This window comes from Dicentrarchus labrax, unplaced genomic scaffold (assembly GCF_905237075.1).
Source record: "Dicentrarchus labrax unplaced genomic scaffold, dlabrax2021, whole genome shotgun sequence".
NCBI classification, from domain to species: domain Eukaryota; kingdom Metazoa; phylum Chordata; class Actinopteri; family Moronidae; genus Dicentrarchus; species Dicentrarchus labrax.
The window spans coordinates 9,424,164-9,450,835 of NW_026136718.1; the positions used below are offsets into that span (position 1 = coordinate 9,424,164).

Consider the following 26,672-nt stretch of genomic DNA (forward strand, 5'->3'; position numbering starts at 1 on the left):
TTAAAATAACAGAAGAAAAATCAGTCGTGTGAGTGTTAAAACTCTTTATTTTTCTCTTCTTATTCATATACAAATACAGATTTTGATTGAATGTGGGGAATTACATTATCTTACAAAATCAACCACAATTTTTTTTAAAAAAAAGAAGCAAAATTGGCAGAAAAATAAACACTGTCAAAAATTTCAGTCACCTTTTTTTGTTTTGTTATTCGGAAATCTCTTATAACTTACTGTGTAAAAGTCCTTGAGGTAAAAATATGAAAATATACATTTTTATTTCAATTAACAATAAAAATATGTGAGAAACTACCAACAATGATGTAAGTAATAATGCATGAATAAAAAAAATGAGTATTGTCTCTGTCAATGGCTTTGATTCATCAAGTCAAGTTCAATTGTCAATATATTTCCTATTATTACTTGATTCTATGCTGTTTCAGACAAATATAAACGCTGTAAACCTCAGAAAGCAATGCGATATCTTCAAGACACTCTTCTATTAAAGCTGTGTAACTTTAGCTCCGAGTCATTTTCACTGGACTAACACAAGGAAGGTTTTGTTGGTGTGAAGTAGTTGTTGCTACGTGGCCTCGGACAACAACAGAGATGAAAGCTGAGCAGCTCTTTGCAGTGGATCTGTGTTTTAACGACGACGTCTCCTGCGCTCCCTTAGTACAGCATCACGTCAAACGAGTTACAGTACATGTGGTTCAAACGTCTAGCCGGGTCCACGTTTAAACAGCCCCTGTTTCCATTACGGATGAAGATCTACCACGAACACTTAACAGGCAGTTTCTTTAGCGAACATTATGTGCTGCTTTCAACAAAATACACACATATTTCTCAACAGACACAGAGTCCAAGACACCAGGTCCGCCACAGCGGGTCAAGTCCTGTTCAAATCTTTTCCACATAGTTACCAGGGAAGAGACCTTCCTTTCCGTAAATCCTTCCTGTCCACCAGCCTGATGGATCTGTGGAGACAATGAGCAGAGAGAAATATCGTTGACCACTGTAGGACGTTCCAAATCTAACAGATCAATCGTTTTTTATTTATTTACTCTCCATCTCGCCTTCCTTTCATCCACACACCTTCTTTGACGAGGTCGAACACGTCATTGACCTCAAAGCTGATCTCGTCCGTGTCCTGGCCGACGTACTGATATATCGCCCGGCAGCGGGGCCCCTGGGGTCGAGGCTGTGGTTTAGGAGCAGGAGGAGGTCGATGACTGATGCTCCTTTTCCTCTGCTTCCTGTGGCAAAGAGAGACAAAGGAGCTGCTTATGAGAGAGACTCCAAAGAGCACTTTTGCTTCTTATTTTGGAACAAAACCTCCCATTAAACTACATATATATATTTCTATTTTGTTTATGTGACAGTGTGGAGCTACTTAGCTGCACCAGAGTTAGCAATGAGCTAATTAAACTGTAGTCTATGGATGGACTTACAAGCGTCGCTCAACAGAGACTGAGGACTTTCTCTCAGCTTTTGTTGCTAAAACTTGGTGGAAACATTGCGAGAGTTTAAAAAAAAACCTGCATGCGGAAGTTGTGTGCTTGTACATACTGTCCTACCATGTAATGATGCTTGTGAGATCCATTTTAAATGTTTTTAAAGGCTCTCTCTGTGTTACAAAGTGATTCGCTGTATCTCCAGTTTGTTTCACTACAGAGGAGAATGGGTGGAGAGCATTCTTTCAGGTAAGGCATGTCCTTGAAGTAAGGGCCGTATGTCTGTTAGCGGCCCTTCTCGCTGCTGTTCAAACTACTACTTTGCTTATGGACGATTGTTAGGTTGCTTGTCCGAATCTCCACCCACACATTTCTGACATCCAAATTGAGGCGGTCTGACAATGTCTGTCGCTTACAGAAACCAACAATCCAACATGTTTGCCCACTTCAGGCAGTGGCTGGCTTGTTAGTTTTGTTATTAGTGCAACACCACGAATGACTTCCAGGAGATACTCTCTGAAAGATCGGCTCCATATTTAAGGGATTTTCATAGACAGGCTCTTTGACCTGCCTCGGAGAGTGGCCGTTCTGAACAGTTACTAACACGTTCGTGCCTTCGGACGTGTCTGGACGACAATTCCTACAAACCAGTTTATTTCAAGGCCTCTGCAGAAACTAGTGGATCAGCAGCTAGCCCGGAGGTGGCATCAGGACTTCAATTATCTACAAACAGGTTTGTCCCTCTCGCTATGGAATTCCTTCATTCAAGTGTTGAGCCTCACCTTGACATGCCTTAAAACTCAATAAGCTAGTTTGGACTGATTTTAGTGACGAATCAGCGCCACCCACACATGCTGTCCCTTCCTTCCCCTTTTATTCATATCTCACACGGGGGATCTTTCTTACCCTGACATGCCTTGGTCAGGCACATTAAGAAAGTCCAGGTTCCCCTGGTTGGGCTGGTTGTGGGCTGGGACCCTGGGGCCTCTCTGGGAGCCCAGTTTCGGCAGGGCCGTGCTGGGTGGCCGGCCATGTTTTTGCGGGGAGGAATATGTCATATCCGATTGTTGGTTGTGAGGGGCTCGGGAAAACTTGGCTGCTCCATTCTGGTGCGCTGAGGAGAGAGCGAGTGGGATACAAGTAAAGATAAAACTCCAGACTTCAAAACAAAAAAGCTACTCAGAAATATCCAGTTTTTAAATTATACAGTAAGTTTAGATAGTTTATGTAGTAGTATTGAGATATTTTAGTTAAGTAGAATTACATCAAGAAAGAAATACTACAAATAAACTAAAAGTCCAGCACTCAAAAGTTTACTAGTACAGTACTGGTGTGAGCTCAAAAATGTAGAATGAAAAGTATAAAATAAAGAATAAAAGTACTCGTAATGGAGGCACAATGGCTCCAGACAGCATCATATTTGACCAGTTTCTTATATAAAACCTTCAAAGTAACTAGTAACTATAACTGTAGTAAATGTAAATGTAGTAGTGTGAAGATTACAATATTTGAATATTAAAGTAGAGCTGTAATGTACAGGGGCATAAAATGCAAATAGTCAAATAAAACTAAAACCGTACATAACTACAGCCATGTCTACGGTCATGTAAATGATGTATTTAAGTAAGATATACAGATACTATACTGAACATAACAATATAAAATGAAAGAGTTACAGAAAGGTAGAGCTGTGACTTTACCTCTGCTGGCAACATTACTTCTTTGTCCGCCACGAGACTGTGGAACACCCTTCCTGGTTGGCTCTGAGGAAACAGATGCTTAGTTACAAAAACATTCATATAAACAACAATCAATGTATAGTAACATTTTCTAGGTTAGCCTTACTTATATCAAGGCTGTGTCATTAATTCTTCTAACTTACTAGAGGACTTGGGTAGACCGTCCCCAACTGTGATGGTGAGGGTTTTCCCTCCTGGTTTGAGCTGGGCTAGGTCCCCTTGCCCCCTCTGAAACACCACCACCCTGGTGCCTCCTCCACCCCAGCCCTCCTTCTTCACTCTGAACTCTAGCCTGAGTGGGAAGAAAAGTGTGTTAGTGATTTTATGTACGTGAGTCTCCATGCAACTGTAGTCTGTCTCAGTGTAAAGGTTCAGTACCGGTCAGTGAAGGAGATTGTCAGTTTTCTCTTGGTCACGTCCTCGTAGCGTTTTGAGAGCAGGCTGAGGAACTCTGTCTTAAAGTTGGACTCCAGCAGACTGTCGTACTGGGACTCGTGTAGGATGAAGAAATCATCCTGTCTCGTACTGAAGAAAACAAAACATTACATTAGGGCAAGATGAAAATTAAACTGGAAAAGCTTAAATTTCCTGAAGTATATCTGAAATATATGCCAGTGCAAAAACACTGAAACACAGTTACTGACTACACATATTGTGCTTTGGGAATGTCTTTCTATGGCAGTCTCAAGTTATATCTGAGGTTAAAGATATTAAAGGTGTGTGAACATGTACCTGAAGTTAAAATGGCAACACTGAAAAGACTTAGGTTTCAGTTTAAGGGTAAATTAAGTGTCAGTTTGAGTGAAATTCCTAAAAATGGAAGATGTGTACATGTAAAAGTAAAAAAAGTATAAATATATTATATATATTTGTTCAGGCTTTTATGCCTTTATTTGGACAGTGAGAGGTGAAAATAGACAGGAAAGGGTTCGAGAGAGGGGAAGACATGCAGCAAAGTTAGTCTTTCTAGTTCAACCGAGGTGTCAGGCCTCTACAAAGAGTCACAGATATTAAATCTGACTGGTTGTGAGAAGAAAACTCTGACACACAAATCTTTTTATACTTTCTGAAATATTAGATTTCTTTGTGCTATATTAGCTAACTTGACCTCTTGGGCCTCCAATGGTTATTTCAATAGAATAGAAGTATCTTTGGTTCAACCAAAAATAACTCATAGACATCTGAAACAGGAGGAGTAGCCTTAACCAGACAAGGCAAAAAGGTTGTGTTGTATTTTAGAAGCTTTTTGTGGAAAATTTTAATCTGGAAAGTTAATTTTACAGTAAATACACCTGTCAGATAAATGTAGTGGAGTAAAAGGTAAACATTATTCTCTAAAATGTAGTGGAGTAGACGTGTAAAGCACATATAAAAACCCAAATAAAGTAAAAGTACATCAAAACTGTACTTAGTAGGTGTTATAGAGTTTGCACTGCTGATCAATCAATCAATCAAACTATTTGTGTAGCTTATGACATACAAGTTACTGTCCAGTACAGGTACCATTCAAAGTGTTTATAGCAGTAATAGCTGTTGCATCCATAGCAGTAGGAGTCACCTATTATACTTTCAGAAAAAGTCTCTCATGGAAATCCAGCCTGACGTTTGTGTAGTATTTGTGTTTGTGAAACTCACCCCGAGATGTCAAGTGAAGCAATAAAAAGAAGACCAAATTCTCTGAATTCTCAGTTCAGCTTGTTTCAGCAGCATTCACTGCTATATTTACTGTTAATGCAACAGTGTGAGTTCTCATGCAGTGGTTAGTGACTGACAAGGCAGTGTGTGAGTTCTTGTATTTTAGCCCACAGTATCAACCACAAATGTTTCTACTCTACTGGCAGATGTAGTAGTGTAAACTAGAGACCTACCTCAGAGAGACTCCATTAATGCTTGCAAACTCCAGTTTTCGTTTCAGCACCTCCTTTATTTGTCCTTTCTCGGGTCCTTTCTTCACCTTCTCACGACCAATCAGATAGATGCCCTTGGGGGTCAAGATCATATCCCTTTTGATAGACTGAGAGACAGAAAAAAAAGAAAAAAAAAAAAGAAGTGAGAACTGTGAGCAATGCCAGAAAAGGAGAAGAGTGGGTAGCTTTGAGGAAGAGGTAAGACTTGTGATGCATTTGTGACACATAAAATTAAACATAACGATTCTTCGTAAAGCTTCACCTTGAACCTGCGATCAAACTTGTTGACAGAATCAGCGAAGTCCACGCGCTCCCTCTTGGCCAGGAACTGTCGCAGCTCGGGCCTCTGCTCCAGACCGAGGTAGTCTCCCACAAAGTTCCTGTTGATGCTGTTCTTCCTCCGCTCCTTCGAGTTGTACAGGATGTCTGAGGCTGTGTCGCAAGGATGGACACACATTGAGAATCACAGCTCCAAAGCATGCACTTTCGAAAAGAGGAAAGATATTTTTGTTCTTTGTAACTTACCCTCCTCTCTCATCTGTTCGTACTTCTTCCTGGCAATGAATCTTCTCCAGGATTTCTGAATGATCCTGGCAAACGTGTCAAACTTCCTCTCCCTCATCTCCTCAAGCAGGAAAAGCTATGGAGCATACAGCATGAGGAAGGGGTTTAAATTTATCATTTATTTCTGAATACATGTCATTTTTTTATAGTATTGCAGCAATGTGCTGTCTGTTAATTAGAAAATGTCTTTGTTAAATGAACCTCTGCTCACAGAAATGCATCAGTGTGTCATTTGAAGTGAACTGTAACATTACAATACATGCAGATCAATATCAGGAGGAGGAAGTTTTCAGATAAATGGCCACTTGGGGGTAGCAGAAACAAGTTGTGACACATCATCAAGCTTTAAGTTGTTTAAGTTCAAAGAGTTTACACATCCAGCAGTTACAGAGGAATATTATCATTCATTTAGAGTCATGTTTGTTGCCACCTGATGAATATTAACTCTCTTTTAGCTCCTGAGGGAAATATATTTAGCAGCTAAATGCTCCTCTGTGTTCATCAGGTCCTGTACAGTGAGGTTTTAAACCACTGTATTCAGACTAAACCACCGCTACAGCCTAAACGCACTTTGTGGAGTATCTGTTCACTACAAATGTCAAATGTATTGGAGTAAAAAGTATTTACCTCTGAGCTGTATGGAAATACTTAACTCTAATTTTCAGTAAATGACAGAACTTTAGTAAATACAGACTGAAAACATATGAAAGGTTTGTTACCGATTCAGGGTTCTTGACAAAAACCTTGGTGCGTCCCATCTGGTACTGGTCGTTATCCATGTTGACAGACCGGAGAAGGTGAAGAACCCCCTGCTGCTCCGGACCCCTCCAAGATGGCCATGTCTCAGCTGTCAGAATGGCATACCTGGATACAACAAGTACACACACAGCAACCAAAAGTCACTTTGAGAGTGAGTTACAGCTGTATTATTCTTTCAGGACAAACACACACAGAAGTGTCCTTCCAAGAAACGTGCATTAAACTCACCTCATCAGAAACTTATTGAAGGCTCTGCGGTATGCAAATCCAGCTCTTCTTACACGTATGTTTTCCCGCAGTCCCAGGTATTCAACTTGATGCCTTGCCCTAAAAAAAAAACAGTTGGAATATCACCATTCATTAATAAGGGTTTACTACATGTTTGAGTGTATGTGTAAATGTTTGTCACAGTGAGGGTGCTGACCTGCTCTCCTCCCAGTCTTTTGGCCTCTTTGTCTCATTAGGTTTGATACAGCGGATATAGTGCGGCGTGCATTTCATCAGCGTGTTCACCAGATCATTAGCTTGTCTCTATTTAGAAACAGCAGTGAGCGATCAGTGTCATTGAACTCTCTTCTGTTTTATGCATTCAAACTGAGTTTAAACCCTCACCTTGATCTTCGAGCTGGCTGTGGTTGGCCTGCTTTTCTTATCTGTGTTCAGGTTTTCAGGGAACAAGCTGCAGATGAAGTTACTGTAAAGACAAATTCAATATTAACTGCATTTATCTTCTAAACACACCACGAGTGAAAACATCAGATGGGTGATGTGACTCACTATTCGCTGCTTTGCATGAGCTCAATGAGGTCTGGGAAAAGGACATCCCGGTTTCTCTCGCAGAAGCCGTTGATATCATATGACACCTGAGACGACAGCAGACAATATTACTGCTGTGTAAATATCATTAACCACGCAGAGGACAGGTGATTCTGTCGGGTTATTTGCTGTACAATTTTGCATTCGAATGTGCTTACGGTTTAATGTGTTCCTGCAACGACAAACATACTTTGACTAAACCTTCAATAACAACACACAAATCTCCCAACAAGCATTATAAACAACAACAACTACTATACATAAAATACATATTCGTCTGATTTCATGTTCCTACCTTGCCGGCGTAGTGATGTACGACAAAGCCGGAGTTCCAGCTGTTGAAATGTTCATGCGTTCCCACAGCGGCCTGCAGTTTCTGCAGCAGAGTGCCATCTGCACCATCTCCTTTGGCATGCATGGTGGCGCACACATCATCCAGCACGCTCATTATACCAGGAGGGTTCTGCGAGGAGAAGATGCAAATGATTTTACACATTTGAAAGCCAATTCCCCATGCAAACATAAAGAATGCTAAGTAGATAATAAAAATAACAGGATAGTGACAATGTCCTAATTCAATTACTGATAGAACCATTAAATCCAAGCAAGAACACTTTAATTTCCCCAAAAAGGCAGAAAAAGAAGTCACACAGTTTTTGCATGCAGCCTTTTTTTCCCCTCTTATGAACCACTTCATATGTATCTGTGTAAAGCCTGTATTAATACTGTACGTTGGTGATGTGATTACGAGCTTACCAATTTATTTTCAATGAGGTCGCACACTATCTTGTTGTTGAAGTACTCGATGGGAGTCCACTTGATGCCCTCCTGAACGTACTCTTCCTGAGAGAAAATTAGAAGACAAAATAAAGGAAAAAGAGCTCAAAGGAAAACTGATATTCAGACTGAATTACACACAGTCGCTCTACCAAACATAAACCCATTTACTCGAGGAGAGACAAAGGAAGACAAAGACATGTGGCAGAATTTACAAAGAGCTATAAATTTCACTGTAGCTACCTGCTCAGCCTTTAGAGTCAGTTCAATAAAGATCTGTTGAAGTTTCTCGTTGACAAAGTTGATACAGAACTGCTCGAAGCCGTTTTTCTGCCGGGGGTGGAGAACACAATCCAGTCAATATCAGATTATCACCACAGTAAATCAAATCTGTGCTGTAACGGCTGTAAAACTAACATCTGTTGTTTTAGCGGCAGCCTATAAATGTTATGGGACTATAAGTTGCAAGAGGACTAACCTGGAATATCTCAAATCCATAAATGTCAAGTACTCCGATACTGAATTCTTCATGTGGTTTTTGGATGGCTTTATTTATGGACTGGAGGAGACAAGACAGGGTAAGGCCAGGAGGAAAATATAAAACACATTATATGTCAACTTGTGTAGGTAAGTTTAATTACCTCCACCAGGAAGTCAAACACTCGTGCATAGAGGGCTTTGGCCAGGGCGTCTCGTGTGTAAGTGGCCTGCTCCTGGTTCAGGGTCACATTAATGGATTCAGACTTTCCTCCCCACTTTGAATCCATCTTCCGGCTGGTCAGCTTGTCCTGCAGGCGGTTGGGGTCGATGCCCAGCAGGTAGGCGGGGAAGGCAAGTACTGGAAAAGCCAAAAATTGTATTTCAAATATACATAAATATATTTAAATGATGTCAAAATGTATGGAAGCAAATAGGAGACACTATTGTATTTGAATGTTCAAGAAATTTCCTATTTAAATTGGTGAATTCAGAACAAATTAATTCATATACATGGTTTTCAAAGTCAAATATTTCTCCTATTTGCTTGTGTAAAAGTTAAGCTTGCAATAAAGGCTCAAGACTGCCTAGAGAATTTATTTGCTATAAATGTGGATATAAAGTCTGCAGCAGCTTAAATTGTACAAATCTAAACAGCGACTGTGGGATGGTAAAATTGCCACCCTGGATGCAAACACCAATTATCTGTTGAGCAAGGAATCCCTAGGCAGCAAACAAAGGAGAAGATAAACAAGGTACTACTGATGTGCACAGAAAGATCAATTAGCAGGGTGTTTGCCATGGGACTGCTTTGTAATGGTGAGCTCTAATTTACTCATATCCCTTGGGGAATTTCACACGATACGCCAGGTGGGAGTGTGTTTGTGTGTGTGTGTGTGTGTGTGTGTGTCACATGCATGGATGAGTGAATACATGTGCGTCTGGTGTATGTGCATGTGTCTCACTCACAGTCCGTGCTCTCCACCTGCCCGTAGTTGCCTGCCTCTATGAAGCTGATGTTTCCCAGGTGGAGGATGCCCGCCACGATCTGCAGCACCTGAGTCTGGATGTCACCTGGGATCCCAATCACATGCATTGCTTCCTGAAGACCACGATACAAAAGCAGACAGTGCCCTCAGCAGTATGTAGCAGTCATTGAAAATATTTGGGTTTTTTTCGAGACCAAATTTGAGTATTTGCTATTTTAACTATACATATTTTATTTCCTGTTCCTTCTGGTTGGAGGATAATAAACAATAACATACTACAAATGCCTCGGTCAGTTCTTTATTTTTATTATTATTATATCAGTAAACATTAGAGTGAATATAGCAACTACAATAAGTTTAATACAGCACCCTTGCAATAATTCCTACCTTTATGAGTGTTAAATGTTGAGGTGTTATTGAAACTTTTTTAAGAAAGGCAAAAAACTGAAAATACAATCACCTTACGTTAATGATGGCCGATTAACAAACGTGAGCTATTTCTTCGAACTAGTTCCCATTAAAACTATTCATAGCGAGGTCCGTGGATTATATAGAGTAACAGAGGCACCGTTTCTGGGAAGACATGATTCTGTTAAAAATTTTACAACAACATAATTTGTCAATTTGTTGAATTCTAATCACCTCTATTTTATTTTAAGTGGCGGAAGAAAACTTTGGAGACTGATATCTCGGAAGCTAACGATAGCTATCTTTACGCCATAGTACAGGTAAGTAAGAAAACATGTTATGTGAGTAAATGTGTTTAAAAAAAAATGTTGATGTGTATGTACAGTTGCCAGTCAGTGATACGTATTTCCATAATATAAGTGATATTAACATTGTGTTCCTGTGTTCCTTCAGGGCTGGATTACCAACTGGGGCAAAGCAGGCAACTTCCCCTGGGCCCAGGACCCCCATCAGGACCAGGACCAGGACCAGGACCCCCCAAAATCCCCAATCACTGTGTGCCAACTGATTTATGGTAATATGATCAATAACTTTGTTTGGGAATTTGCTCTATATAAAATCACAGTATGAACAGACATGATAAGGGCCTTAAGGTGAGTTATCAGTTGACCCAAATCAAGGCATTCAGGTTATTATTATTATTTAATCTGACTCCTAAACTAGGATGAGTTATAGGAATAGCATAAATGGCCTAAATTTGTGTAGCATCACCCCCATGGCTCGTACAATTTTTACCTGTGGCCCCTATATACCCACCATAGTCTCTTGGAAGTCTTTGCTGTCATTGGTCCCATCCACCTTGTAGGTCCCAGACTGGTTGAGGTAGTAGTAGTAGTCTGGGGTCATGATGCCCAGACCCTCTTTCTGCTGAGCGTTGGCGCCCTCTATCAACTTGAAGACAACAGCGCAGGTTAGAGGAGCATTTACACATCAATCTCTGAGGCACCAAACACATGAGGGACATTTAAATTCCATAAAAACTTACTAATTAATTAACAGTATTAAGAGCTAGTTTTTAAAGCGGCTGCAGGCAGTTCGTGTTTCTTATAAGCCTCTGACCTGATAGTAAATGTGGAAGTTCCTCTCGCTCTCATTCTGGCTCACCACCCTCGACTTCTCCAGGAGGAAGTTTGAGATTTTGCCACCGTCTGGCTCTCCACCCCTGCTGAACTGAATCTCAAAGTATTTCCCCTGGTAGATGCAAAATAAGAATCAACAATCGGAGGTGACAAACGTGCAATCTGCAGATAAAATCTGCTCGAACAGGTGCAGGGCGAGCAGAATAATTTCCCCTTCCTTGTGCACTCATCCTGAAAGCCTTATTAACCAATAAATACAAGTGGATGTAGATAACATAACATTAAACCTGACTAAAATTAAAAATAAAAACTGTGACTTTTTCAGTGTTGCTACATGTGTATGTCTGCATACATTTAACCTCACTGACAAGCACATGTGCCTTGTCAAGGGTGACGGAAAACATTTTTAAGTCTTGCACTAAAGCTGCACACAATGCGGTTGTTGTGGTTTGTAGGTGTTAAATAAGAGCATCAGGACCCCGCTGATGAGAAATGAAGGGATGAAATGAAATTACTATTTTGTGAGCATCAGTTAAACACCGTCGGCAGGAGCAATGCCTCTGCAGTGCATGCAATTCTGATTACCCCAGTTTTAGCTTCTCAGTTGTGAGTATTTGCTTATTCCTGTCTTATGATGGTAAATTCAATATCTTGAGATTTTGCACGTCACTTTTTTGGGACATTTTTCATTCATTTCTGATGTTTTATTGACCAACAATAATTAATAACTGAGAAAATTTGCAGACTAATCATGATAATATAACTTATTAGTTCCCAGACTGCAGTGTCAGCTAGAACAAGTCTGTCTTCGTTATAAAATGAGTGATGCACCCTTCTTATTATGATTCAAATTTAATTCAACTGCTGTTTTAGGTTAAGAATGAACTTGTAAGTAGTTCAAAAGGCTTTGCAACATAAATAAGCAGGCGAGTGTTATAATATTGGTGTTATCTGTTGACTTTGTAATGTGTCGGTGGGTTCAGTTCTTTCTTACGTCAGGGCTCTACGTGTTGTTTGAAACATAAGTGATCTTTAGATATAGTTAATAGCATCGTGAATATTTATTTGTTAGACACTTGTTGGATTTCCACATTCTTGGTAGTGGTCTGTTGTACTTTTGTCTTTGTATTATTATTCTCAAATACAATACTTTAAAAAGTCTGCAGCCGTGTTAGAAGTTCTGCGACTTCATGGTGGCCCTAAAGGAAAAGTCACCACATTAGGATTCATCCTCTGGGGTCTATGAACATCTGTACATAATTTAATGGCAATCCATCCGAAATTGTGACTCCAAAAATATAAAAACATAGATTTAAACATGTGCAATCCTAATAGGATTGAAAGCCACACAGCAGCTACTGAATGGATCTATAAATGTACATTTCTTAATACATTTAAAGGTCCTGTGTGTAGGATTTAGTGACTTCAGCTCATTCTAATGTAACAAAAAACATAACAGTTCCTATATGCATGTACACTAATAGCTATGAATATTATATAATATTATATAATATTATATTCAATCAAGATCCTGCTAAATGTTACTCACTGAACCTTTAAAGTAAAGATGGTACTCACAAAACGACTAGAGTTGTTGTTGCGGACGGTCTTGGCGTTACCAAACGCTTCCAGCAGAGGATTTGACTGTAGGATGATGTCTTTAACATGCTGCAACACACACACACACCAACACACACATACACACAGTGACACAATGTGAGACACAACTACCTACACACCACACTGTAGGAAGTATAAAGGTTTCTTGAGCCACTGTCTTTCTACCTGAACTTTCGACCCTCCTCCGGATACTTTGGAAATGTAACCCATGATGTACTTGGCAGCCACTGTCTTTCCAGCACCACTTTCACCACTTCACCGCAACGCCATGTAAAACAGGACACAACACACCACAAAACAACACAATATTACCCAAAACACACAAGCACATGGCAAGACTATCACAAAATAACACAACCACACGCAGTCAAATATAAACGCTTAGATTAAACCTATCACCTAATGATGACACACTGATTCTCTCCATCAATCATCATGTTTCTGTACATGTTATCAGTCAAGGCGTAGATGTGGGGTGGATTCTCATACTGGGCCTGGAGGAGCAGATAGAGAGACAGATTTGTGGTCAGTTCAGGCTCAATCACACACACACACACACACACACACACACACACACACACACACACACACACACACACACACACACACACACACCACAAATTCATAGAGACTGTTGATAAAATGCTGAAGATTATTTTTACTCACGGCTCCTTGGTAAAGTTCGATCTCTCTGTCAGTGAAATAGGGCATCTGTTTGAACGGGTTTACTGATATCAATACGGGGCCGATGTATGTCTGAAGCAGGGAAGTCAAGGAGCGTGATGGAAACATAAGCTTGTAAATCACCTGTAGAAACTGTACATTTTTAATAGAGCCTGACCTAATGCCCTTTGATATCAATATTTGAAGTGTAATTTCTAATATATTCCCCTTTAATATGTTTATTAAAGGTCCAGTGAGTAACATTGAGGAGGATCTATTGGCATAAATGAAATATAACATTCATATGTTTGTTTTCATTTTTGTTTAACTGCCTGAAAATAGGAATCGTGTTTTAAAGTAAGCTGCTTCGATCTTTTATCGCCTTCCATGGAGTCCCCTATGTTGAACTGCCATCTCACAGTAGACCAGACAAACCAAACACTGTCTTTTTTTGTGAGTTTCACGCCCACTGTGGTTTCTCCTACACATTCCCAGGTCGTCAAATACAGACGCAAACAGTGTTCAGTTATCTGCAGTCTGCAGTTTCATTGCTAGATGCCACTCAGGAGTTATGACTCATATATGCACTAGACATTTTACAAGTCAACTCATATTTATTCATAGAGAACCTTCAGAAACACCCAAAGTGACCCGGAGTGCTTTACAGAGAAATTTAAATACAATTAAATGGCTTGAAAATGACCAGCTAATGATTAGTAATAAGTAATCGTCCTCAACCGTCTTCAGGAAGCTGTAGACATCAACTTCATCGACTTTGAGAAAGTGTTTGGACAGCTTAGACAGGACAATACTATAGTGCCTAATGGACCGCTATTGATTACCCACCAAGAGTTTTCATGTCAAGACGGGGGCGTCAAGCACGGATGTCTACTACTTTCTTTTCCTGTTCGGAAACAACAGAGGGGAAAAGAAATGCAATTCTGTGGACAATGTGGTATCGGCTGGATGACATAGTTCTCCTTTCACACATATAGATACAAATGCAGGAAAAAGACAGACAGACAGACAGACAAACAGACAGACAGACAGACAGACAGACAGACAGACAGGCAGACAGACAGACAGACAGGCTTTCACAAGGTCTTACACCCAATGCAGCAAAGACACAGCTGAGGAAGATCCACTCCAAAACCTGCAACCCTATCCTCATGCACGACACTTCCCTAGAGAAGGTAGAATTTAGATTTTGAACAGTTCCCACCACGAGCAAGAACTTGGCGACAGTGGCAGGAAATAAAACTTCCTTTGAAGATGCTGAAACCTCAAGGTACCCTGCTATTGGCCCCCCTATGTATAAAGGTTGAGTCCTTGCTGCAGCGGCCATGGGTTCAAATCCAACATTTGGCCCTTTGCTGGGTATCATCCTCTCTCTCTCTACCCCCTTTCCTGATTATCTTCAGCTGTCTATCTAATTAAGGGGAAAAGCCCCTGAAAAGAAATTGAAACCTCGGGGAGACCCCTCTAGGTTTGCCAAATCTGAAGTTAGCAAATAAGTAATCATATTATCCACTAATAGTCATTCTAACTTATTGCTGCAGTGTAGTTTAACTTGAGGTGACGTCAGCTGCGTGCGGATTTTATGAAAATGTATTTTCCTGACTCTAAATTTGGGTTTGAAGTTCAGCTGTGCTCTGAGAAGACGGAAGTGAGCTGTTGAGTCACACAGTGAATGCAGAAGAGGAAGAAGTGAATTCATTGTACTTATGCCCTTATATGTTATGTTTTATATTTGCTTGATTTCTTTCCACTGGATTCTTTTTGTTCTTCTTTGGTTGGCAATATTTGTGTGTGTTTTAATTTGGGGATGTATGTAGGAGTGTGACCGTATTGGACTTGAGTAACAGAGAATAATATAAATAGTATATGGCACTCAACACTAATGTCCACAACGTCACCAACTGAGATTTCTTAAATCGCCCAATTTTCTTGTACTTTTGAGTGATAAAAGGTAGAAGTAGAGGCTGACAGAGAGCAACATTATTGACACATAATGGCTAAACTTCCTGTCCCACAGTCATCATTTCCTCCCCTCAATGATCTAAATGAGACCAAACATTTGGTTGTTTGGCCTCGTTTTAACTCTTCTTTTTACCTTTCTTACGTCAAAGCAACAAAATAACACAATAACAAAGAAAAACGGAAACAAACATTTGTAGGATACAAAGATGTAGTCGTCCATGTATCTTTTCTTGAGGTTGTCTACAATGGCGTCCTCAGTGATCTTGGACAGCAGGACCATGTCGTCCACCCCGCTCTGCTTCACATTCTGACTCTGCCAGTGGTACTTCGCCTGAATCACACCGGAGAGACAAGACAGACATTGGATATGTGCTTATGATGCAGCTTTCTTTGATTTCTTTATGTATTGGATAATACATGGAAATAGTGCCAATGAGTTAAATAGTTTAAAGAGGCATTACACTGAGATTGAGTGTTTTTCACACTTTTGTGTTGAGAAAGTATGAAAAACGCTGTGCTTTGACAGACAGGGGAATTTATTGGGCAGGGAGAGTCAAAATTAAAATTGTATTAATTAATTCAGTGTGGTTATTTGGACTTGACCTTGACGTCAGACTCATTTCTCAGGCTCTGCTAATTGGATTTTGATTATTTTATCTAAATTGTTGTAATGTGCCTTTAAGTTTAAGTACGCACAGCCAGAAACAAGCAACAAGAAAACTGAAAAAGAAACAGAACAGGACAGAAAGGAACTAATAAAGAAACTAACAAACAACAATAAATAAAGTTAAATAAAGAAACTAACAAACAACAATAGACAGTTAAGTTAAATAAAGAAACAAAGAAATGACAAATGAAGCACAAAAACAAGAGCAAGCAAACAGAAATAAAAGAGTAAATAAAGAGCGCTGTAGACTGTAGACACGTCTAATAAAGAGGTTAATGACAACGACAAGTTCGGCATCAGTCTAGAGGTGTTTTAAGAACGTAACCCAGTGTGGTTGCCATTACAGGAAGCTGGGGTTGGTTGCCAGGCATTAGTCACAGACGAGGTGAGTTCATTTTCTAACTTGGTCATTTTAGAGAAGCGCCACCAAAACTTTGTGATGTGCCTGAACATATACAGTACCTGATTATAACATGTTGATGAAACAACAGCGACGGCTTTAAACTTAATGATTGTTGTGAAACGACGTCTGAGTTTGCTGTAATTAAGAAGGGCGTCAGACATACAGTAGTTGTTGTTGAAACCTTCTTACAGGAACCTGAGGTGCAATGTGTGTCTTGGTTTTCCCTAAAAGATGCTGGTTTATTTGATGTGTGAAGTCTTACAGGTATTGTCATTGGCATGGTGGTTGGGTTGTGGTCTAAGGATTTGACCTACGTTTTCTTTCTCACAGGGAGATGCTTACAGGCGCTATTCACACTACTGTGCCTCAGTCACTATACAGGACAGAGCTGCAGATCATAACAAAACCTCTTAAGAGCTGCTTCATTTTAGCTGTTGCCAGAATCATAGATGATTATTAGAATAGAACATGGGGCTTTATTTTAAACTCTAGTGGAGATCCTCAAGTTTCCAAAGATGCCAAATATGTCAGAGTAGGTTTTAAGGAAATGTGAACAGAAGATGCGTCTTATATTTCAATAAAAGACACTTTCTGCACTGTAGCTTCAAACATATTTGACTAAGCTGACACATAACAAACAGTGTAACATGTGGTGTCAATCATTTTATATTTATCTGTTTAAATTTAAGCACCCTCGAGGGGAACTTCAGACGGAAGTTGCAATTAATCTATTTAAAACACATGAAACCAAAAGCATCAAAGCTGTCAGTCTATTATAAATGTTATTTTTTTATCTTCGTTTTTGCTAAGTTACAACTTATATCTTATAGACTTAAAGGATAAATCTGCATTTATTCTGTATTTTTCTTAGAAAGAACAAATGAGTTCTTCTCTCAATACTTTCCGACTTCCCTTCACTGTCTGTGGCCCAAAGCCCACAGGTATATATATAGTTATATAGTTATATATATATGTATGTATTCTGGGGTCTATTTTCAGCAGCAGATGAGTATGTCGGGCAGCATGGAGTTGTACGTGGGATGGACTTGAGATAAACTACAGCGCCTGCATTATAATGAAGACACATGTCCCCCAGTGGAACCATTTGAATCGTTGATTATTTAAAATAGTTTTTTGGACAATAACAAAGCTCTATGGTATTATTTGTTAGTAGGATCAATTCATGGTTCAGATATAAGTAAGTAATAATGCCTGATGAGGTGTCCATTATCAGGAATTAATAGATGGAGGTAGGGATGGGGCCGATCCGATCCAGTATCGGTATCGGGACCGATACCAGCGTAATTCACGTATCGGAATTTCCCGATCCAACCTGCGCAGATTTCCGATATCCATGAGCCATGTCTGCGCTTTAACGTTAGAGTTATGAGAAACGCCTCCGCTCAGGAAATCCATTCAGCAGTTTGCAGCCAGCTAGCAGGATAGCATTGAGCAGCATTGTGGCTAGCCAACATGTTCGCTGTGTGGAAATACTTTACACTGGAAACACCGCAGAGCAAGACAGCAAAATGCAATGTTTGCAAAGCCGTAATTCAGAGACGTGGAAGCTCCCTCGCGTCGTACACTACGAACGCAATCGAACATTTAAAAAAGCACCACACGAAACAGCACGAGGATTTTTTAGGCGAGCTGTCAGGAATCACTTCTGGAGTCATTCCAAAAACAAAGTAAACTCCAGGCAGACAACAGGAAAGCTAAAGGGATTACCGAGTGTGTGTGTGTGTGCGTGCAAGCGAGCGTGTGTTAGATGTTTACACTTATTGCACTTTTCTTATATTTCAAGACTCAAACATTTTACATTTTGGGAATTTAATAAATATTGACATGACAATCAATTTGAAACCCTTACAGTTGCATATTTGTTTTCAGAATGGGATTTTTCCTGTTGACAGGATTTCCAGTTTTTCTGACTTCCTTTTCTGACCTTATACTTACCTCAAGTTGCCTTTTGGGACATACATGCATACATAAGTACATATCATACCTCATATAAAATCAACAATAATGATAATCATAATATTAAAGCAAACACAGCTCTGGTATCAGAATAGTATCGGTATCGGCCGATATCCAAATTCAGGTATCGAGATCGGATCGGAAGTGAAAAAATGTGGATCGGTGCATCCCTAGATGGAGGCCAGAACTGTCCAACACGCAGTCGTTCATTATATCCTGATAATGGACACCTTGTCGTACATTATTCCTGAACTCACTACATCCTCCATTTTATGAGATTTGTGACCAAACAAATATTAACAGATACCTTTAGGATTATCTGGAGGAACCCCATCTATAGTAGCTATTGTGCGTCTCTTGTTTTATTTGAGATAATAAAATAGTAATCAGTACAAGCCAGTCAATTATTTGTAAGCTGTCTGAGGCAAATGTGTGGCTTATAAAACATTCTAGGTAACAATTTAAGTAAGGAATAATGCCTGATGAGGTGTCCATTATCAGCAATTAAAGGATGACTGACTGCGTGTTGGATGGTTGCCTCCATTGAGTCCATTAATTCCTGATTCTGAACACCTTGAAGGGCTTTATCCTGCTTATAGTGTGTACTTGTGTTCAGTTTAGCTCTGTTAATGAAGCAGATTGATAAAGCCTCTGGATACAACCTCATTTTACACTCACAGGTTCAAGTGGTGCGGACACACGTTTAGTCTTTTCATCACAGAACCTCTTTGCTAAACACACAGTTGGATCTGGTTCTTGTACCACTCACCAAAGATCAGCTCTTTGGGAATAATCTGTTTTTAAGTCTGCAAGTCTACATTCAAAACTATCATGGCCCCTAAACTGTGGAACAGCCTCCTTGTTGAAATTCATCTTCTACCTTTTATACACTTAGATTTGTGCATTCAGCTTCCTATGCCCTGTCTCTCTTAACTCTTTTGATTAATTCATCTTTATGTATTAAAGCTCTTCTTTGTATGTTCCCAGTCATGTCTGATTAGGTTCTGCCTGGTGTTTTCAGTGTATTTTAGTTTTTTAAGAAGGTGTTCAGGATCAAATTATTACAAACACAACACAAAGATTACTGCAGTAGTGGTTAAAAATGTTGGTGGTCTGCGACGTATCTGTAAAAAGTCCCTTATGCCGGTAGTCGTTATGTTCATGGTTCTCAGAAGCATCAGATGTCTGATATTCAGGAAGATCCACTGACGTCACTGTGACCAGTTTTCATTGCAAAACACTTTAAACTCTCTAGACTCTGGACGGTTGCAGGAGAAACGTTGCTGCTGTTTAAAAAACGCAAGAACCACAAAATGATGCCAGTCACCTCTTTCGTGTTGTGGTTTTGACAAAAGAAACCTCAGTGAAACCGGAACACTCTGCACAGTTGTTGAAAAAAAACAACCCTAAACTCTGAGCTGACCCTTCAACACCGGTCACGCTCCTCCTTTCTGTCTGAGATGCTGCATCTGTTACTTGACTGTTTGCATGTCTCTCATATTTAAATAGACAACTGTGCAGACTTTTTTTTACTGAGAGGCCTCGTCAAAATCTATGACCACACTTTAGCCTGCGCCTCACTTATGACTCTTATTTTGAAAGGATAATAGCTATACGATTATGATTAAATATGCTGTTAGATACACTGAAGAGATTTTAGGCTTCAACAAGGAGACTGTGTGAATTTGGATGCATGTGGACCATTCTTAGTGAGAGGAGGAAGTGTTGTGACAGAAACTATAGGCCTCTCCTGTAGTCCACTTCCCCCTCTCACACCTCATCTCTGCCTCTTGTGAAACCCTATAAACTTTGTACATGCTACCGGTTCTCTTCCTGCAACTGCCTGCAAAAACTCTGGTGGGCTGCCAATGCTATTTTTTAACACCCTGTGAGATAAATCCCATAAACTGAGATTACAGCACAGTTCAAGACAATCACTGTACATTGTCTTTATGTATCTTTCTGCTTGTTTTAACACAGGCACCACATTTTATGTCAGTTTTCTTGTCCTCTATAGGCGTGCACTTTACATTTGTATTTCATCCAACGCAAGGGAGTCCAAATCCACACTTTTTTAAATCTAAAATGTGATAAGAAATCAACGCACATAACAGTGTATCCAATGTATTTTACTGCCTTAAAGCAGTCTCAATGAAAGGACCCTGTCCTGAAAAAGAGGAAACTCACTCTGCTGTGGCTGTAAAGGAGCTGAATTTCCCTTTTAAAAGACGTTATCACATCCCACCTCATGTCTAAGCCAAGACTTTAAAGCACCAACCTTTTAAGGCTTGTCAAATTGAAACTACTGAAATGAATTGCAGTTAATCGTGAGCTTGCAAACAGATAACTGTCTTGAAAAATGCTGCTTTTGGAAAAATCAAGAGCCGAACTGAGATCACCTTATATCTATATGAGAGAGAAAAACACAAAAATACGAATAGAAATAAGTTCTAGTTTCAGCAGAGTAAACATGTTACAGCTGTCTGAAGGTGTGAGAGACAGAGAGAGAGAGAGAGAGAGAGAGAGAGATGGTACTGTACCATTCTTCCACTGGGCCTCTCCTCCTCAGGTGTCCACTGTCCAGAAAGAGCGTCTATGTGTGTGCGTGTGTGTGTGTGTGCGTGTGTCGTTAGAATCCAGAGGTTGACCCCCCCGTCAGACTGCAGCCATCACACACACAGCAGGACGATCAGAGCCAACAGCAATCTACAACACCTCCACTGCAACAATTTAAACCCTACTTCCTCATACTCCCACAGATACAGTGTGTGAAACCAGAACTGCTGCATACACACACACACGCACACGCACACGCACAAGCACACACACACGCACACACACACGCACACACTACGCAAAGTTCAACAGTTACTTCTGTATTTCTGTCATATTAAAAAGTCACCAGAGCGAGGATAAAATAATGATCTAACGGGCTGTTGACAGCGTCCGCAGATCCAAAGGTTAACAGCACAATTAGTGAGTCCAGTTCATCGTGCCAGCAGCAGACGAGCGTTGATGACAACGAGAGCTGCAGAAGTGATAATTATCTTCAGTCTGTTGCCAAATGATGGTGTTTCAGTTGTAAGCTGCCGGCTCCACCCAGGCTGTGGTTGTATCACGGTGTGTTTGTGTCCTCAGAGGCTGCAGCTCCCAACGCCCATAATAACTGATGCGGGTTCACGCAGAGGTGGAGTGCAGTGTGTGTAGTGCGTGGAGGTGTCAAAATGTGTTATTGTTTTTGCTGCTTTTTGTCATTTTGACACGTTATTCGCACAGTAAACATAGACATTGAGGGGCGGGGTTAGAAACTTTCCAATGGGGCAGGTGGGGTGAGGGGGGTGGCTGGTTCTTGATAATAGTAAACTGAACATAGTAAGTCATTCAGTGTGAAAAATGAATGAAATCATAGAAATCAAAAGCTTTAAACAGCCTGGGTGCAGACATGTGAAATATCTAATTCTAATACAGGACTAATTCTGTGGTTGCTTTGCATCTATTTGTGGTCGATTTGTGTCTCCTTGTGGTCACTTTGCATCTTATAGTGGTTGTATTGTATCTTTTTCAGAGGTTGATTTACATCTCTTTGTTGTCATTTTGTGTCTGTTGTCATTTTTTGTCATTTTGTCTATCTTCATGGTCATTTTGTGTCTCTTTGGGGTCATTTTGTGTCATTTTGTGTATCTTCATGGTCATTTTGTGTCTCTTTGTGGTCATTTTGTGTATCTTCATGGTCATTTTGTTGTCATTTTGTGTCTCTTTGTTGTCATTTTGTGTATTTTCATGGTCATTTTGTGTATCCTCGTGGTCATTTTGTGACTCTTTGTTGTCATTTTGTGTATTTTCATGGTCATTTTGTGTATTTTCATGGTCATTTTGTGTCTCTTCATGGTCATTTTGTTTCTCTGTTGTCATTTTGTGTATTTTCATGGTCATTTTGTGTCTCTTCATGGTCATTTTGTTTCTCTGTTGTCATTTTGTGTATTTTCATGGTCATTTTGTGTATCTTCGTGGTCATTTTGTGTCTCTTTGTTGTCATTTTGTGTATTTTCATGGTCATTTTGTGTCTCTTTGGGATCATTTTGTTGTCATTTTGTGTCTATTTGTAGTCTCTTGGCATCTTTTAGTGGTTGTATTGTATCTTTTTTAGAGGTTGATTTGCTTCTCTTTGTGGTCATTTTGTGCATTTCTTGTCCTTGGTTGATTCCTTGGTTATTTTTTCCATTAATTCAAAAAAAGGAACTAGTGTCAGTAGCGAGAGATATTTAAAAAACATACATGTAGGTGCATCGTGTTAGCCTCATGGTTACATGTAGGAGGGTAGAGGAGAGCATAAATCAAAAATATTTAAAAGGTTCACACTCATATGTACACACATATAGTATGTATACCCACACACAATCAGCTGACCCTTTCTTGTCCTGTAATAAGGGCTCAGACAGCAAGAAGTTCTTGCTTAATCTTTTCCATGAAGGCTGTCAGATCCAGAAATAGATCCAGAAACAGATGACCATCACCGATGATCTCAGCCCGTCTGGATGACACTAACACAACCAATGTCTGTATTACTGATACAAATCTAAGTATAACACATATTGAAAGGAATGACCAAATCACATTTCTTAGAATCAACAATGCACCATGTTTAATCAATTTAATATTTCCTTTTAAAAAGATGTACATGGGGGAAATGGATCCATCTTCTATAGTATTGAACAATATACAGTACATGTCATGTTATAATTAGCATGTGAAAAACAAAAACAACAATTACCGGTACTGTCCCTCTTATTTACTCAGATAAAACAGGCTCACTACTCAGTGCGAACCTTTATTATAGGCACAGGTAGATACACAGGAAAAAAAAAAATGCCTTTCAGATGCTGAAACAGGAAAAATCTCTGGCAATTATTCTTTGAAATATCTTCTGAAACAATATGTGCAATTGAAAATGTTACAACTGGTATTTTCCACCTATTCAGTCCTGACAAACTGCAGGGATGCATTAGCTGTAAAGTCAAAATTCAACATTTTTTTAAGGTGTTCCCAAAACCCAAATGTTTGTTTAAAGCTGCAATAAGTAAACTTTATTAAAAAAAAAAAAAACTTTTGCTGAAACTTTCACTTTATCCTGACAGTAGAATATGAGACAGGATATAAAATAATCTGGCTCCTCTGGCTCCTCTTAGCGCTCCTAATGGCGTTTGCAAGAATCCACCGGGCCTGAATGAAAACAACCAATCAGAGCCAAGACAGAGAAAGACGCTTTAGGTCCGAGGCTTTAAGACAGTTGATTGTTGAGTCTCATTTCCAGGACCTAAAGCATCGGGATTAGACGACCTTTGAATGAGACTCAACAATCAACGATCTTTCTTGTCTCAGGAGGAGCCACAGGAGGTTAATTATTTCACATATTATCTGTCTTGTGTAGTTTTTTTAAAATAAAAGTTACATACTGCAGCTTTAATGCCAGAAAAATAGCTTATTTTTGTTTGTAAGAGCGTTTATAAATGCCAGTATTCTGTATAGTGCCCCTTCAGAAATTGATACAGTATTTGACAAAATCTTTGCATTTTGAGATTTTAGGGGCACGACTGACTTTAACCAGACAGTGAAAATTAAAAACTTGATGAACAAAGGAACCCAAAGAAGCAGCTGCAGTCTCACACCTCAGGCCCGCTCTGCAGATTGATATTATTACACAAGGCTCAAATTGATTTCTAAATTATTAAAAAGGACAACTGTTAAAATGAAACAATGACAACAACAGTGAACTAATAGCACCAATCCAAACCAAAGCACCACAAGAAAACAACAACAACAACAACAACAACATTGCAGCTAATCCCCATGAAGACACACTGTAGCTTCCTCTTTACAATGAAAGTATGTGACATTTAGTGTGACATGGAGCTGCTTTCAGCGGTGATCAGTGTGAATGTTTGAGAAGAGTCCGACCACAGCGGAGTTCAGAGCACAGTGGACGTCGCAGTGATGGCGATGACCTCTGAGGCAGCGTTTCTATAAGAAGTTCTCTAAAAGGATGAAGAAACAGCTGAAACTGCTTTTCCAGAAACTGTGTCAGTAGAAATCGTCAATGAAATCATCACCGCAACAAATTTTGGTCAGGTGACACGATTCCTTGAGTCACATAGTCACATCTTTAAAAAAAGGATTCACACAGGGAACATCTGCCCCCAAAAACATCTGTGCATTAATAAATCATTCTGCTGCTGATCGTTTTTAGGTTCCAGCTATACACTGAGAGATTCAATTCAATCATTTATAATAATGACGATGTGGAAAGCTTCGCTCGTGGAAATGAATTAACACCTGGATACGCAGCTTCTCTCTGCTTTAGGAAGTTCAAGCTCATTGTTTAATGGTCTGGCTCTGACTTTAATGTTTGGGTTCACTCTCTCTGCTCTCATAGAGTTGTCGTTTTTTGCTGTTTTCAGGAAAATAAGCTCTAAATATTCACCGTACGCAGACGCAACTATAGCTGGTGAACATAGTGGAGACTTTAGCAGCTAAAGATTCAGATATTTAGAGACCAAAAACAGAGCTAAAGAGAGTGAATATTGGACTTTAATTCATCAGCTGGATCAGTGTAAATAACTGTTCACTTTATCAACCTAGAAGCTGATATGTCAGTGTTGTGTTTGTTTGCTTGTTTCAGCTGCCACCAAGCGGCCAAATGGTTTAATTTTATCACACTGGAAGTTTAAATTAGCTCTAATTTCTAAAAGTCTGTTGCAGAAATCTTTTTCACAGCAGCCTGAATGGTGGTTTCAGACAGCCCTGAATACACCAGGTCTGTGCCACGGAGATCAGATGTTTTTTATGGGGGTGTAAATCCATCCTCAGATTAGCACTCCTACTATAAAACGCTCTTTGAAAGCAGAGCGGTCAGAGGTCTTCACTCCTCCTCACTGGGCCTGTTCCCGCTGGCAGAGCTGACTCTCGCTGTGTCTCACTGTGCTCTGAATTTCCACTCACAGTAAAAGTTACAAGCACTGTCGCATAAGTGGTAACATGTGGCAAAAATAAACAACAACAAGGCCCCTTGCAGAGGGGTTTTCAGATAGGTTGAGCTGTTAAAGTTCCTTTTTGAAGACTCTTTGCACAAGCTGCCACGGTCTGCAGCCGACAACATCCTATAATGTGAACATGTGAGTCAGCACTGGCCTTACTCACATTACTAAGGCAGTGTCTCTATGTGTCCTGTGCAGCATGAAGTACTGTATTGTAGAGGTGATAACAGTTAAACAAACTAACCCCAAATGGCAAGACTAAGGCGGGTTCACTGCAGTGAGACATTTATAGCTTCCAGAGACATCAAGTCAAATCACATGAAAACGAACATATAACACACACACGTCCTCGGACTGCTTGTGCAAATCAAACTCTGCTCATACTTAATGACAGCGAGGACTTGATGGATAGGTTGATGCGGAAACAAAGCAATGGCATAAAAAACAACGTGGTCAAGTAACAACTATTAGAAACAGATCTTTCATTTTGTAGCATAAGATATTTCCTTTTCATGGGCAAAGATATCTGGAAAATCATTTTCTTTACAGAAGTGGATTTTAAATTCATAACTACACAAATATCACCTGTTAACATACAGGCTTTAAGAGAGTACTGCGACCAGCCCTGCGGCCAAAGTGAAATATAGTAGCACCAAAATATTACAACAGAGGGATTGTTTAGAAAGACAGAGAGAGAGGGTTCATCCTAAAAGACGATGGAGGGATGTTACTCTCTCCCCGACTCCGTCTCTCCAGGTTTGAGCAGCCCTCCCTCCAGTGGAATGTATAACTCAGTTCGGCCCGGAGAGGCGTCTGGTCTGGCCTGGATCCTGGCTGGAAAAAGGTCCCCTTTTAACAGTTACAGGACCAGGTGTCAGTCCGACAGTGTCCCAGTTTAGACGTCACACTCCTCTGACGGAGGCAGTGTGTGAGGGCTGCTGTTACAAGGCTCAGTGGGAGGGTTTTCAGGCTTACTGTGAGTGTGTACAAGACCCAAAGATTGATGCTGTGAGTTTTCCTGGAGTCCAGGTCAGTGTCCCTGGCAGGTCTTGCAGCACATTTGCCTGAAATATGGCCGGCTGCAGAACTTGAACCTGAGCACCAGGGGGCAGTAGGCCACAGTGTTCACATCTTTACACTCTGCAGGGAAGACAGACATGAAACAGCTTAGTTACTGCATTAGAATGATATCTATCTTTCAGAAAGAGTCCAGGATGTCAGTGAAAATACCAAGAATATTATCTCTTTTCACTACTTTTGTTGTTCAAAGACTTATACTATTTAAATGAAATGACATAAATCCCT

At 40.0% G+C, this 26,672-nt stretch overlaps 2 protein-coding genes across 4 annotated transcripts in view; both read right to left on the reverse strand.

The window, feature by feature from the left end:
- Positions 1–29: 29 nt before the first annotated feature.
- Positions 30–21,373, reverse strand: myo1f (myosin IF). The gene is made up of 28 exons (XM_051376449.1): positions 20,877–21,373; positions 15,492–15,620; positions 13,313–13,402; positions 13,046–13,140; positions 12,812–12,899; positions 12,605–12,694; positions 11,007–11,138; positions 10,704–10,838; positions 9,460–9,592; positions 8,655–8,851; positions 8,492–8,572; positions 8,257–8,343; positions 7,993–8,079; positions 7,532–7,699; positions 7,198–7,283; positions 7,033–7,114; positions 6,845–6,951; positions 6,649–6,747; positions 6,381–6,525; positions 5,623–5,737; positions 5,360–5,529; positions 5,059–5,204; positions 3,569–3,715; positions 3,334–3,482; positions 3,152–3,214; positions 2,358–2,565; positions 1,093–1,253; positions 30–974 (listed from the first exon to the last, which is right to left on the reverse strand). The coding sequence occupies exons 1-28, from the start codon at positions 20,877–20,879 to the stop codon at positions 898–900; spliced, it is 3,270 nt and encodes a 1,089-aa protein (XP_051232409.1). The 5' UTR covers positions 20,880–21,373; the 3' UTR covers positions 30–897.
- Positions 21,374–22,951: 1,578 nt separating this feature from the next.
- adamts10 (ADAM metallopeptidase with thrombospondin type 1 motif, 10) overlaps positions 22,952–26,672 on the reverse strand; it is a 51,450-nt gene continuing 47,729 nt past the window's right edge. For all 3 annotated transcript variants that reach the window (XM_051376447.1, XM_051376446.1, XM_051376448.1), the window contains one exon: positions 22,952–26,507. In XM_051376447.1, coding sequence (XP_051232407.1) covers positions 26,398–26,507 — 110 coding nt within the window. In that variant the 3' untranslated portion in view covers positions 22,952–26,397. The remainder of the gene's footprint in view (positions 26,508–26,672) is intronic.